This window comes from Artemia franciscana, unplaced genomic scaffold (genome assembly GCF_032884065.1).
Source record: "Artemia franciscana unplaced genomic scaffold, ASM3288406v1 Scaffold_1422, whole genome shotgun sequence".
Lineage (NCBI taxonomy): Eukaryota > Metazoa > Arthropoda > Branchiopoda > Anostraca > Artemiidae > Artemia > Artemia franciscana.
Window position 1 is genome coordinate 2560 of NW_027062824.1, and position 16342 is coordinate 18901.

The 16342-nt window shown below is 33.6% G+C and overlaps 1 protein-coding gene across 1 annotated transcript in view; it reads right to left on the reverse strand.

Annotated features, from left to right (window-relative positions):
- Positions 1-4398: 4398 nt before the first annotated feature.
- LOC136042533 (eukaryotic initiation factor 4A-I-like) overlaps positions 4399-16342 on the reverse strand; it is an 86284-nt gene continuing 74340 nt past the window's right edge. Inside the window, exons 12-14 of the mRNA XM_065727494.1 lie at positions 13680-13882; positions 9546-9739; positions 4399-5155 (exon numbers count right to left, since the gene is read on the reverse strand). Of these exons, the coding sequence (XP_065583566.1) occupies positions 4957-5155; positions 9546-9739; positions 13680-13882 (596 nt within the window). The 3' untranslated portion in view covers positions 4399-4956. The remainder of the gene's footprint in view (positions 5156-9545; positions 9740-13679; positions 13883-16342) is intronic.

Consider the following 16342-nt stretch of genomic DNA (forward strand, 5'->3'; position numbering starts at 1 on the left):
GATAACCTTCCAAATTTCAAATTTCATTAAGATCCGATCACTCCTTCGTAAGTTAAAAATACCTCATTTTTTCTAATTTTTCAGAATTAACCCCCCCCCCCAATAGAGCAAATCTGTTCCGGTTATGTCAATAACGTATCTAGGTCTTCTGCTTATTTTTCCCACCAAGTTTCATCCTGATCCCTTCACTCTAAGCGTTTTCCAAGATTTTAGGTTCCCCCCTCCAACTCCCCCCCAATGTCATCAGATCTAGTCGGGATTTAAAATAAGAGATTTGAGACACGATATCCTTCCAAATATCAAATTTCATTAAGATCCGACCACTCCTTCGTAAGTTAAAAATACCTCATTTTTCTAATTTGTTCAGAATTAACCCCCTCCCCTCCAACTCCCCCAAAGAGCGGATCCGTTCCAGTTATGTCAATCGCGTATCTAGGACTTGTGCTCATTTTTCCCACCAAGTTTCATCCCGATCCCTCCACTCTAAGCGTTTTCCAAGATTTTAGGTCCCCCCCCCCCTCAATTCCCCCCAATGTCACCAGATCCAGTCAGGATTTAAAATAAGAGCTCTGAGACACGATATCCTTCCAAACTTCAAATTTCATTAAGATCCGATCACTCCTTCGTAAGTTAAAAATACCTCATTTTTTCTAATTTTTCAGAATTACCCTCCCCCCCCCCAACTCCCCGAAACATAGCAGATTCGTTCCGGCTATGTCAATAGCGTATCTAGGTCTTCTGCTTATTTTCCCCACCAAGTTTCATCCCGATCCCTCCACTCAAAGCGTTTTCCAATATTTTAGGTTTCCCCCCTCCAACTCCCCCCAATGGCATCAGATCTGGTCATGATTTAAAATAAGAGCTCTGAGACACGATATCATTCCAAACATCAAATTTCATTAAGATCCCATCACCCGCTCATAAGTTAAAAATACTTCAATTTTTCTATTTTTTCCGAATTAACCGGCCCTCCACTCCCCCCAGATGGTCAAATCAGAAAAATGACTATTTCTAGTTTAATCTGGTCCGGTCCCTGATACGCTTGCCAAATTTCATCGTCCTAGTTTAACTGGAAGTGCCTAAAGTAGCAAAACCAGGACCGACAGACAGACCGACAGAATTTGCGGTTGCTATATGTCACTTGGTTAATACCAAGTGCCATAAAAAGGAATCGATAATTAACCAAGAGAAAATTAGGCATAGTGGGCCTATGGGGCACTATCAGTTATAATATGATAATGAAACAAACGAAAGGTATAGCAAGGTTATTGAGAAGTCATTACCAGACGATGATATAGTTATTTTTGAAAAAAGTTACGAAAGAGAAAAATAAAAGGAAAAGAAATTTAAAAATAAGCAGAAAGAAAAATGTGATCTCTAATCATTTTAATTGTGGTTTCTGCAAGTTTTTGCATATCTATCGTCATTTTATTTCGAGAATTTGTGTGTCTGATAAGTGTATTTTAGGTTATGTTGACCTGCGTTCTGTTTTATCTTGTATCCAAAATTCGTGTAATTTTGCTATCGTGTTATCAGGGGTGGAGGGTAGGTTTGAAACCCAACCATTTTAGGGCAGTGCTTAAAGTATTCACGACCCCTCCTCCACTTGCTCCTGTTCCATTTGACTTTCAGCCTTATCCCCCCGCCAACCCGATGCAGAGCAGTATACCCTAGGAATCCATCCCTCGATACAATCCTCCGCCCCAAGTACTTACGCATGTCCAGTCATGTCAACCCCAAAAATAGCTTTACTCAATTCAGACCATCCCCAAACCCCCTCTCACTCACATTCCTCCCAAAATCTACTTCCTTTCGACTCCGCTCTTTTTCGTGTGTCAAAGATACTGACTGGCTCTAGACTCCATCCGTTATTTACCGAAATAAACCCGACCCCTCCCCTCTCAGACACTCCAGCGTACTTCCCTCTCCCCGAATCCTCCCCCCCCCATAAAGAACACTCCAAATTTGACTTACTCTCGGATCACCAGGAAACCTTTCTCCCGTCCTTTGCACTTTATTCCCTCTAGTTACCACACCAGTATGACTCTGGTTTGAGAGTTCCTACATGCAAAAATTATCCGGTAATAAATAGTCAACTCCAAAAATTATCCGCTCCATCCCACAGCTCAAAATTAAAATCCACCCTAAGAATTACTAAAACTCATTGACTGTCACGTTTCCCCAGTCGTTTTCAATTTCCAAAATCTTTAATCAGTAACGCCGAAGCCTTAAATTTGACAAGCTTACGGAACTGAACGTGCCATCAGAATTGATAGCACGTTATATATAATCAAATTATACATAATTATCATAATAACATAATCAAATCGATGTTATAGCTGTTACTAATCTCATGACCAAAGGTTTCTTTGCTTGTCAAATCATTCAGAATTTTTGAAACTCCGTCCTTTGGATTACCTACTTGGAAAAAAGAAGGCGATATCATGTTTGTTACTAAATGCAGCCTTGTCCCTAAAATTATTCATATTCCTAATTTATCTGAGCATGATGAAATCCTTTGGCTAAGTATTAGATCTAGAGTACTCCCCTGTCCCTATATATATCATTACAACAGCTGTCTTCTATTACTCGCCAAACAAAAACATTGATGTAAAACGCAAATTTCTCCAGCAATTGCGGACCAGCGCTGATTTTGTTATCTCTAAAGTTCCCAAATGCCCGACTGTTTTGGTTGGGTACGCCAATGAACTTAAGATTAATTCAATTTGCTCCTCTAAAAGTTAAGCAAATAGTTGAAATACCAAATAGTCTGAATAAATTTTACAGTCCTCTTTCGGCTTTGCCTCCATTGGGTGGTAGTTACCATATTTTCCCTCTTCCTCTCCTGCTCTTTTAATTTTAAGTATTCATTCTCAGTAATTTATGGCTCTTATCGCCCCCTTCAGAATGCTGGCCTTCTTTCTTTTGGAACATGGCTGAGTACTGAGGATTGATCTGATATTTATAATTTGCATCATATTGACGAAAAACCACGAAAAAATCATGAAAAAATCAAACTAGCATACTTTTTTTCAGAAAGTGTGTCCGTATACCTCTTTATTTAGCGAAATAGCTAAACCTGAGTTCCGTTGAATAATGCCGTCTGCAGGGGGGGGGGGGTCTATTTCTGTTTTATTTCGGGAAGTAGGGAGGAATTTTTGGAAAGACAAGAATACATTGAGGAATATTCCTGGTATTTTTTTTCTTTTTTCTTGTTTTTTGGGTACGCCAATCAACTTAAGATGAATTCTATTTGATCCTCTGGCATTGTGATTAATCTGAATAAATTTTACAGTCCTCTTTCGGCTTTGCCTCAATTGGGTGGTAGTTACCATATTTCCCTCCTCCTGTCCCGCTCTTTTAATTTTAAGCATTCACTCTCAGTAACTTATGGTTCTTACCGCCCCCTTCAAAATTGAAACATGGCTGAGTACTGAGGATTGGTCTTATATCTATAATCTGCATGATTTTGACGAGAAATCACTACCTTTTACAAAAAACCAAATGGTAAATATGCAATATCTTTCCCAGAAAAACAAATAAGAAACGCTCCAGCGCCAACCCATTCACTAATCAACCCATGAAAGCACTAATTAGAAAAAAACGCATCTTTTCAGAAATGGTAAACTGGACGAACCTAATAAACTAAATACATAAATCTGCCCGATCCTGTTACAAGGACAAGGTTAAAGAGTTGTTTACTAATAAACCAAAAAATTGGTGTTCCGAGGTAAAAAAAGTTGTGTGGTAGGAGTCTAGGGCAGTTTGATTTCAACCTACCTGAATCTCCGGAAGTTACTGCTAATAATCTTAACAAGTTCCTTGCTTCCATCGTCCAAAGCCTTCCGGCATTGTCTTATCAATTATTTTTTTTATTTCCTGATCACGTTCATGGAGTGCATCGTTACCCTTTTTTTTGGTCATTAAGAAATACGTCAACTTGTTTTTTGAAATCTTCTATAGCTGCTTCAAGGTCTAAATTTTTCTGGCTGGATGGCAAAGGACGCGGTTGATACCACTCATGCTTTCTATTATCCCTAATCAAGTGATTCACCAGACACCTCACGTGATTACCTCATAGATGGCGTCAGCAGACATAAAATGGGTAAGATGGATGAGACTTCCGGGTTATGTGAAACTCTCGAAAATTGCTCTATAGAAACTTGTAGGAGTGAATGATTCTATTTGAAATCTAATAAGTCCATTTTAATGAATCTTGATGACCCTCAGTGATTTGACAAATGAATGATGAAAACGGGCAATATGGTAGCAGAAGAATTTTAAAATTTAATCAGGAAAGAAAACCTGTTCATATACAGCAAAAACTAAAGAAGGAACAGTTTTCAATTCAGTGATGATAGTAAAAAACAAAACAAAAACAGAGACAGAACAAGAAGATACCAGTTTTCCATTTTTATTATGTATTTTTTTTAAACTTGTACAACAATGTGTCGTCTTCTTTACAAAATCTCAAATCAACACATCTTCATTACACCAAGATTGATAGCTCCTCGAGCTTTATGGAAAACGAGACAAGGAGATATAAACCTGCAAAGAAAAGAAAATCGACATCAATACGAAATCTTTCAATCGACAAACTGAGGTTTTGTTCTAGGTTAATCAGCAAAACAAATATTTAGGTTTTGACTTGGGCTATTTTAGTCCCTGTCACTGACCTATTTTCTCGATTCAAAATACACATTAAAACCGGCTATTTTGCTGGTGTGACCGTGTGAGGATTTGGTTTCGGGAGAGCAGTAAATTTGAAACGCTGGTAAATTGTATGAAAAATTATAGAATTAATTCTTATTCTATAATAATTTCTAAAAATTCTTTTAAATAAATTTGAAAAAGTCTATAATAAATAATTAGTCTTTCTTAATAAATGGGAGGATAAATAGTCTAGTCATTTGAAGTTAAATAATATCCAAAATAGCTTCAGAATACATGTGCCGTCTAAGGTAAAAGTTGTAAAAAGTTGTCGCCGTAAAAGTTGTTAATAGTCTTAACAACTGCCACGTCCATTGGCATAACTTCAATCTGAGTGTTGTAGTGTTTCTCAATATCCTCGAGAGTGCGGGCGTCCTGTTCTGTTACAAAGTTGATAGCAACACCTTTACGACCAAATTGACCAAATCGACCACTGCGACCAATTCTGAAAACAGAAATAACGATGACAAATTACAAATCGTACTCCAAACCATATAAAAATCATGAAAAAAACAAAAAGTAAAGCTTTTATGACGACTTTAACTACAATGATAAAGAGATGTATAATAGATACAATAATAAATTATGAAACTGTCTTTACAATGAATACTAACTCGTAAAATGCATGCTCTCGATTTGGAGGAAAACATGGTAAGGCATAGCATATATTAAATACGTAACCTAACCAAACCAAAATACCAACTAAATACTTAAATAAAACATAGCTACAATTTATTTTCCAACAAGGCCAAAGCTAACTGTGTGGTATAAAGAAGTTACTTCACCAGTTTCTTGTGTCAAAATTTTATAGTGTTTATTATATAACCGATAAGTGCACTTTTTCTTATAAGTATGTTTTCATGAACCAAAGGAAAGTTGTCATTGATCATTTTCGGTATTTCAGCTTAGTGCCACGCCGCTTATTTATCCTTATCCGAACTCCGTCTCACTTTATATGACTGCACCCTTTCATTAAAAATTCATTCGACTAGAGAAAAGTTATGCCAATAGAGCTTCTAAACTGACTTAACTTGAATGAACTCTCGTTATTATTATCTGCAGTAAAATGCAAATTTAATTTAAAATATTTCTCAATTAAAGAAACGTTGAAGAAAGGAGGAATTAAAAAAAAAAAAAATCCATATATGCTACTGGTGTCGTCCAGCCTCAACTCCAAGAACTGAAACTAAACGGTACGGGATATAAAAGGCGCGACTGATCCTTTTTCGGGAATAACAAAGAGTAGAAACAACTGAGGATATAGGAATTTCAGAAAATTTCTCGAAGAAAAAGAAATATTAATGAAGAAAATTGTAGATAGGTCCTGAATACTAAACAAACAAACAGAAACTTGGCGATTATAAATATTTTATTGTTCAAATATTTTATTGTTAATCATGTACAAATATCTTTTTAGTTGCACATTCTAATTCTTTATTGCTTTATAATTTAGCTCATTAACTTAATGTTTTTTTTTAAAGAAATATTATTGAAGACAGTAGAGGATAGATCTTAAATACGAGATAAACAAACAGAAACTGGACAATTATAAATATTATACAGTCCATTTTAATCATCTTATACAGTTTTACACTTTGAATTAATGATTTTTAATCTGTAAATGTTGCTCCAAATCTTTATTGGTTTTAGATTCCAATTTTTAATATTTTAGTAATGCTCAAATTTTTGAGTAATACTATTTATATTACTCTAAATTACTGGCCATTAAATTTTTGCAAGATAAGATTTAGAAATACAACAAAAAGAGACAAGAAGAAAAACAGCAAAAACATATCAAAAGCTATAAAGCATAACACAACTCTTCTCTCTATATATAATATTTTATCATAAATACAAGTCAACATTGATATTCCTCCACATCTATTGTTAGCAATCATTTGGACGATACAAAACATCTATAGAGGGCCATATGGAGAGTACAGAAAGATAAAGAGAGAAGAGAGGGGAAAGGAGAAAAGAGAGAAAAAAAGAGAGGGAGAGATTGGGAAAGAGTTAGAGTAAAGAGTGACAAGCAACAATACATGATCAATATTTTACTCTTTGGCCTTTAGTATTTAATTAAAAACAACAGATATTACCACAAAATATTTTTTAAATGCCTTCTCTTTTAGAAACTTTGAATTATTGCCTTCTCTGTATTATTTTTATTACTCCAAATTGCTGGCCATTAAATTTTTGCAAGATGAGATTTAGTAATACAACAAAAAGAGACAAAAAGAAAAACAGCAGAAAAAAAATATCAAAAAGCTATAAAGCATAACACAACTCTTCTCTCTATACATAATTTTTTATCATTAATGCAAGTTAACATTTATGTTCCTACACATCTACAATGATTGCCAAAAATTTTTAGCAATAATTTGGATTATACAAAAACATCTATGGAGGGCCATATGGAGAGTACAGAAAGATAAAGAGAGAAAAGAGGGGAAAGGAGAAAAGAGAGGACAGATTGAGAAAGGGTTAGAGATGAATGACAAGCAACAATCCATGATCAATATGTGGCTCTTTGGCCTTTAGTGTTTAATTAAAAACAACAGATATTATGACAAAATATTCTTTAAAAGTCGTCACTTTTATACCGCTAATAAGCCAAAATTTCTGAGCCTTGCAGGAAGGAATATAGTTATACATGAAACAGTGAATTTACTATTCATATTTTAAACAAAACTAAACAACATATTCTAATAGCATTTTACAACACAAATCCGGACAAATACCAAAGTGTATATTATTCAGGTAGATTCTTAGAATTCTACAAATAATTTTCGACATTAAGTAGTGGCGAAGCTAGCCTGGTCCTCATTCCGTTACAACCTTACATATAGACGCACATGGATCAAACCTTTGTTACAAGAATTTTGTTGTACTATATTTTGTTTTTAACAACTTCAATATTTAAATAAATACATTTTGAGCTCATTTGTTAAAGAGGTTTGTTTTGTTGCTTCAAAACAAAAAGACGTCGAGAGTCAATCCAACCAGTTTTGTTTCCTGATTGAGGTTGAATTGGTTTTGAAACTGAAACCCCATATTCTTAAAAAAAATTATTGTTCTCGATCAGTTCCCCTCGCCTTCCACCTCAGGTCCAAATATAAAATCTACTTTGCCCCCTCCCCAACAATATTTCCTTCAAGCTTCAGCTGGGTCCCTTAAACTATAAATTTTGGTTCCCCAGATATTGCACATGCGGTATTTTGATGAACTTAATGAATAAATTGTCTTCTAATTTACTTCTCCCCTTTCCTCTAAGCCAGAGTCTAGCGTCCAATTATCAGCCAACTCTCCCTGAGAGTTTCAATTTAAAACCCTTTCCTGTTCCCGAGATATCACACATACACTATATTGATAACCTGGAAGTTTTTTATATTAATATTACTACTTAAACGTGCCTAAATTATAAGCCTTATGGGGTGGAGGGCTTATATTGTGATAACGTTATTTGTGTGGATTGGAGACATGAAAAGATTAGCCCATTTCAAGACTTTTCAAAACTAAATTTCCATTGCCCCACTATATCCATTTCTTTTTCTCCAACGTTAATAGCTCCGTCCCCGAAGTCGTTCCCAAGGTATTCCTGACTATCTGTTTCAAATTCTGGTGGTTTGTACCAACCCGTATAGCATTGTTGTATGAACTTTGGACTATTTTGAATAAAATGGCTATATTGGGTGCATTTCGAGAAAACACGACGCGTGTGGGGTGGGGGAGGTAACTGCCCTCTGATCACTTTGACTGTATTTAAACTTATAAATCCATTAGAGCCTCACTCATCTTATCCAATAACTCATCTTAACCAATAACTGCTGCAAATAGTGACCAAAGGTCCCCAGTGAGAAAACAAATCTTAACTATTTAATTGATTAAAAAGAAATAAAGAAAAGTGTGACGAACTGTTAATCAGCAACGGTTGTTCTCCGCGTCTTTTGTCCATGGTCTAGGTTATGTTGTGTGTATTTCTAAATTTTCAAAATTAAAAATACATCAAAACAAACTGATTTATATTTTAATTATTATACACTTTCAACGGCTGCAAAAGCTGCATTCTCCTCTTCCAGTCACATTGAAGTCATACACCTAATGAATAACCCACAAAAGTGTGTTGTTTTTTTCTTTATTACCTCTTTATAATCAATATCTTATTCAGGAATTACGGTTATCTAAATGACAAAACCAGCAAACACCCTATTTTCAAATATACTAGCCTATTGTCGGGGAAATACTGTGACTCGGCACCCTCAAGTAGGTTCCTACCAGTTGAACTTTGACTTCAGCTAGATCTAGCTTGAAATACTGGCTATTTCATTGTTGTAAATGAGGCAAGATTCGACTAATATCAAAATTAACATTAAATGAACCTTAGTGTCAGTGAAAACAATTGCACTTATTGGCACTTTTTCTTTAGGTCATGAAAATGACAAAAACGACAATTTTCTGAGTTACATACATTTAAACGTTAATATAACAAGCCGTTGACTCATACGGAATATTTTGGAATGATGCTTAGAGAAAAAATATCGCGATTACCCCATTTAGTTCTGATTTAAATTACCCCATTACAAGGCATACCTATGCCTCTACTCAAAATGGATCATACTATGAGGACGTCAAATATCTTAGCTTTCCAGAACAGACCTTACACGTAACAAATGAAGGAGTTACCTACCTATGAATATAGTTCTCTCTATGATTGGGTAAATCATAGTTAATCACAAGTGACACTTGTTGCACGTCAATTCCACGTGCTATTAGAAAGACGTAATGGTAATAGAAAGACGTAATAGAAAGAGGTAACAAATGAAGGATTTACCTACCTATGAATATAATTCTCTCTATGATTGGGTAAATCATAGTTAATCACAAGTGACACTTGTTGTACGTCAATTCCACGTGCTAATAGATCCGTCGTGATTAGAATACGTGACGATTCATTCCAATTCCAATTCCGAATTCCAGAACGGAATTCGCGCATAATTGTCTCGCGCTCTTTTTGATCCATATCACCATGCTGAAGAAAAAAGAAAAACAATTTAATAACTTAAGAGCGAAACCAATCAATAGGGAATAAAATAATTCTTTGAAAATAATTTAAGATAACAGATGTAAAAAGGCCTTACTTCAAAACGAGGCTACATATTCAGGGGGAGGTACTCAACTATTTGAGGACCGTATATCAAGGTTTTCTGCATTTTAAATGCTTCTTTTTTGGATTTTTTCTGGCCGAAGTACTAAAAAATCAACAACAACAAAAAAAGAGATGAATACAACCACACATTCCGTCCCTTACCCCTGACTATTATCTATGAATAGCTTTCGATAAATAAAATCACTGTAGCTTTATTGTATTTGATTTAAACATACTGGGAAAAAATATGAAAAATACTCAATCTTGAAGAGAAATCAAAAATAGTGCCATGAAAATGAACTTATATCATGTCCCCCCCCCCTACCAGGAAAACCTCTGCCCCCTTGCATAAGTCACTCACAGGATAAAATGGAATCTCTTTATTATAGATAGTATCGAATTGATTGATAGAATAGAATAAAAGAACATTAAAATATACAAGAGTTCAATAATACTGAAAAAAGAACATTACTACAAAACATAAATATAAAGGTTCATTAATGCAAAGACTAATAGGTAAAAATGGACACTTTACTAGGACTTTCATGTGCCATCAACAAAATTTTCTTGGGTCTCCACAAAAATAGAAGTTTTACCTTCTGATAATATTTAAAAACTGAATCACAGGAGTTTCTTGGGGTTGCACCTTTCAAAGCACCTCTACATAGAAGACTAACTAAATTTCACCAAAAATCTCACAAGCGATTCATGGATGTGATGACCCCGATACAAACTTGTACTACAGAAAATTGTATACAGAAGAAATATCCTTTGGACTGAACAGCAAAATTTCATAGCCTAGAACTGAACATGCTTAAAATGGTGGAACTATATAAGAAGCTTAGAAGATAGGAATAGATTTAGCAAACTTAGAAAAAAATATAGATAGAAGAATATAGAAGAAACTTAAACTAAATTTCAAACAAAATACTACACACAATTCATGCATGTCAAGACACCGACGTAGACTTGTATCATATACAGAAAAAAAAATGGAACTAAAACAGAAGTTACGCGGAACCTTGAACTGAGCGTGCTTGGAAATAGTGGAACAAAAAGGCACATTTAAAGTTCTTCATTGTTCCGAGGCTTTCAAATTTTTTAAATTTATCAGTGTATGTAACTCAGAAAATAAGCAGTAGAATTCTTTGTGTTGACTTTTATTAAACGCGAAAAAACCCTTGAGTTATTCCAATGCTAATAAAATTCAACATATATGCCTGTATCAAACAGTTCGTGGTAACGAACTGTAGTAAGGAGCGACCCGGCTCAATAGTAACCAAAACTCTAAAAAATGGAATTTTGATACCAATAGCTACATCAAAAGAATCGCATTTTAATGCTGGTTTTAAATATATAAGTTTCATCAAGTTTAGTTTTACCCATCAAAAGTTACGAACCTGAGAAAATTTGCGTTATTTTAGAAAATAGGGGGAAATGCCCCCTAAAAGTCATAGAATCTTAACGAAAATGACACCATCAGATTCAGCGTATCAGAGAACCCTACTGTCGAAGTTTCGAGCTCCTATCTACAAAAATGTGGAATTTTGCATTTTTTTCCAGAAGGCAGATTACGGATGCGTGTTTTTTTTTTTTTTTTTTTTTTTTTTTTTTTTTTTTTTCCCAGGGGTGATCGTATCCACCCAGTTGTCCTAGAATGTTGCAAGAGGGCTCATTCTAACGGAAATGAAAAGTTCTAGTGCCCTTTTTAAGTGACCAAAAAAATTGGAGGGCACCTAGGCCCCCTCCCACGCTAATTATTTTCCCAAAGTCAACGGATCAAAATTCTGAGATAGCCATTTTATTCAGCGTAGTCGAAAAACCTTATAACTATGTCTTTGGGGACGACTTCCTCCCCCACAGTCCCCGTGGGAGGGGCAACAAGTTACAAACTTTGACCTGTTCTTAAATATAGTAATGGTTATTGGGAAGTATACAGGCGTTTTCAGGAGGATTTTTTTGGTTTGGGGGAGGGGTTGAGAAGAGGGGGATATGCTGGGGGAACTTTCTTTAGAGAATTTGTAATGGGAGAAGAAAATTTCCATGAAGGGAGAGCAGGATATAGGCTACTAGCAGTATTTAAAAAAAAACAATTAAAAAATAAAAGTGAAAAAGCTTTTTCAGCTGGAAGTAAGGAACAGCAATAAAACTTAAAACAAACAGAAATTATTACCCATATGAGGGGCTCACCTCCTTCTAATACCTCGCTCTTTACGCTAAAGTATTTTCAGTAATTTCAACTACTTATTCTACGGCTTTTGTGATTCAGGGGGTCATTCTTAATGAATTAGGATAAAATTTAAGCTTTAGTGTAAAGAGCGAGGTACTGACGATGGGGCGAATCCCCTCATATATGTAATAAAAACTTGAGAATACAAAAGTTCTTTACGTAAGCTAATTTATAAGTTACGTAAATCTTTCACCAATAAAAAGATTCGTAAAAAATTAAAAGTTCTAGTTGCCTTTTTAATTAACCAAAAAATCGGGGGGCAACTAGGTTTCGTCCCCCGCTCTTTTTTTCTCAAAATCATTCGATCAAAATTATGAGAAAGCCATTAAGCCAAAAAAAAAATATGTAAATTTCGTTTTGATTATTCCTCTGCGGAGAGCCAAAATCAAAACATGCATTGATTCAAAAACGTTCAGAAATTAAATAAAAAAAAAACAAGTTTTTTTAACTGAAAGTAAGGAGCGACATTAAAGCTTAAAACGCACAGAAATTACTTCGTATATGAAAGAGGCTGCTTCCTCATCAACGCCCCGCTCTTTACGCTAAAGTTTTTTACTGTTTTAAAAAGAAGAATTGAGAGAAAGAGTCAAACTTTCTCTTGAGAGGGCGTTGATGAGGAAGCAGCCTCTTTCATATACGAAGTAATTTCTGTGCGTTTTAAGTTTTAATGTCGCTCCTTACTTTCAGTTAAAAAAACTTTTTTTTTTTATTTAATCAATACACAGAGACGAGACAGCTTCAATTCACTATATAAATACATACTTAAAATCAATTACATCATTTTTAAGATTTGTTAGAACCATAAATAAATAAACTACTTTAAATGGATTTAAGTCAAGTTTTTCAAACAAACCTGAAGAACGATCAAACAGTTTGGCTTTGTGCGAATATATTGAATGATTTTTTTTTTCATTTGTCGGTGCATATAGACACTAAATGCTCTGTAATAACTAGGTAAACCAAGAAAAAGACTTGTACAACATGCCAAAAAGACTTGTGAATTCATACAAAAAACAACAGGTAAAACAATGAGAGATTAATCTAAGACAATTAAATATTTTTATACTTAATGAGTATTCCGGCTCTATATCCAAGTGCCGCACTAGAAAAAGAAAAAAAAACTCAAAACAAGCCAATTCATTCAGGTAACAACCAAAACAAGATCATGTTTTAATACTATTCTCACTTTTTTTGCAGCCAGCCAAAAAACTTTTTTTCTCTCTGTCCTGGTTGAACTTCCTTACAGCAATGATTCTAGGACTATTAATTATTGATTTTAATTTTAAAAGTCAGGCATCTTATTGTAAGTCTTAATTTATTTCTTTGTATGTGATTTGCTGAGGACGGCCCTTGAATATATAGCCGAAATATTCACTTAAGTATAAACAAACTTCACTGTTCTAATTCCTCATGGTTTTACCTGTGGTTGTTTCTACGATGAAAGGCAGGCGTGGTCTTCGTTGTTTACTCGTACAGTCTCGAAATCAGATACCAAATTTTTACCCCGTTATTCAGTCGTGTCTGCTAAAAAAAAAATTTATATTACGATCATTTAGTCATAGTAACATGCAGTAAATACATAAAAAAACTTACCATGGACGAAACATTAAAGTCTCTCTCAAGTCTTTCCGTTAGATAGTCAACCTTTCGCCTAGTATTGCAGAAAATTACAGCCAGGGTGATGGACAATGTGTCATACTCACGTACAACCTTGTTGATTGCCAAAAAGTCTTTGATTGCCATTAATTTCCATTCCTCCTTTTCAACCTCGACCTGGACGTAAAACTGTTTAATACCTGCAATTAACGGTAAAACGCTAGAATCACATACTTAGTGAAAAGCAAAGCGTCTATATATATATATATATATATATATATATATATATATATATATATATATATATATATATATATATATATATATATATATATATATATATATATATATATATATTATATATATATATATATATATATATATATATATATATATATATATATATATATATATATATATATATATATATATATATATATATATATATATATATATACTAGCTGTTGGGGTGGCGCTTCGCGCCACCCCAACACCTAGTTGGTGGGGGCGCTTCGCGCCCCCCCCAAGCCCCCCCGCGCGCGTAAGTCGTTACGCGCCATAATAGTTACGCGCCATTGTAGTTGTGTCCCTATGTCCCACCTGTGAATATAGATATATATATATATATGGTTTTAACTACGTAAAACTTGCGAATATACAACATTCTTTGCTGTCCCATTGTCTTTGCATATAAATAGATTGTCAGGTTTACCGACTCTTGAACATGCAACATATAATGGTCCATGGGAAAACAATCTGTATTCAGATCTATACCTCATGATTCTAATGATTGCCCTTGAGCTTTGTTGATGGTGATTGCTAATCGACCATTCCCTGTCCCGGTGTCCCGGTCGTCATTTACATCCCCCTGTTTCCCCCGGTGTCCCCGTTGTAGTTGTGTCCCTGTGTCCCGGTCGTCATTTATATTCCCTGTGTCCCGGGTCCCGGTCATCATTTGTATCTCGGTGTCCCGGTCTGTATATACATTCGTTTTTTAGTTTTGTTTTTCTCCTTTATTTTTTTCCTTTTTTTTTGTATCCCGGTGTACCGGTCTGTATATACATTCGTTTTTTAGTTTTGTTTTTCTCCTTTATTTTTTTCCTTTTTTTTTCTTTTTTAGTTTATTTAGATTTTTAGATTTTTTAGTTTTTTTATTAGTTTTTAGTTTTTTTTTCTTTTTAGTTTTTTTGTAGTTTTTACCTTCTTTTTAGTTTTGTTAATTTTTTTTTTACTTGTGTCCTGGTCGTCATTTATACTCCCTGTGTCCCGGTGCTTTGTTGATTGCTAATCGAACATTCCTTTTGTCCTGGTCGCTTTCTCTTTGAGTGTCGTCATTTATTTTTTTCTTTTTTAGTTCTTTTAGTTTTTACCTTTTTTAGTTTTTTTTTAGTTTTTAGTTTTTTTAGTTTTTTACCTTTTTTTAGTTTTTTTAGTTTTTTTAGTTTTTTAGCTTTTTTATTTTTTTTATTAGTTTTTATTTTTTTTGTAGTTTTTGCCTTTTTTTTAGTTTTTTTAGTTTTTTAGCTTTTTTATTAGTTTTTAGTTTTTTTTGTAGTTTTTGCCTTTTTTTAGTTTTTTTAGTTTTTTAGCTTTTTTATTTTTTTATTAGTTTTTAGTTTTTTTTGTAGTTTTTGCCTTTTTTTAGTTTTTTCAGTTTTGACGTCACCTGATCCAGTTTTTTCAGGTGACGTCACCTGATCCACGATCCACAGATCCACAGACAACTTATTTTTATATATATAGATAGTTTTTTTTTTTACTTATGTCCTGGTCGTCATTTATACTCCCTGTGTCCCGGTGCTTTGTTGATTGCTAATCGAACATTCCTTTTGTCCTGGTCGCTTTCTCTTTGAGTGTCGTCATTTATTAGTTTTTTCCTTTTTTTTTAGTTTTTTATTGGTTTTTACCTTTATTTTAGCTTATTTTTCAGTTTTTTCCTTTTTTTTAGTTTTTTTTTATTTTTTATTTTTTTTAGTTTTTTACCTTTTTTTAGTTTTTTTAGTTTTTTAGCTTTTTTACTTTTTTATTAGTTTTTAGTTTTTTTTTTTGTAGTTTTTGCCTTTTTTTAGTTTTTTCAGTTTTTTTTTTAGTTTTTTATTGGTTTTTACCTTTATAGTTTTTTAGCTTTTTTATTTTTTTTATTAGTTTTTAGTTTTTTTTGTAGTTTTTGCCTTTTTTTAGTTTTTTCAGTTTTGACGTCACCTAATCCAGTTTTTTCAGGTGACGTCACCTGACACATCCATCCATCCACAGACATATATATATATATATCTATATATATAAAAATAAGTTGTCTGTGGATGGATGGATGGATGGATGTGTCAGGTGACGTCACCTGAAAAAACTGGATCAGGTGACGTCAAAACTGAAAAAACTAAAAAAAGGCAAAAACTACAAAAAAAACTAAAAACTAATAAAAAAAATAAAAAAGCTAAAAAACTAAAAAAACTATAAAGGTAAAAACCAATAAAAAACTAAAAAAAAAACTGAAAAAACTAAAAAAAGGCAAAAACTACAAAAAAAACTAAAAACTAATAAAAAAAGTAAAAAAGCTAAAAAACTAAAAAAACTAAAAAAAAGGTAAAAAACTAAAAAAAATAAAAATTAAAAAAAAATAAAAAAAAGGAAAAAACTGAAAAATAAGCTAAAATAAAGGTAAA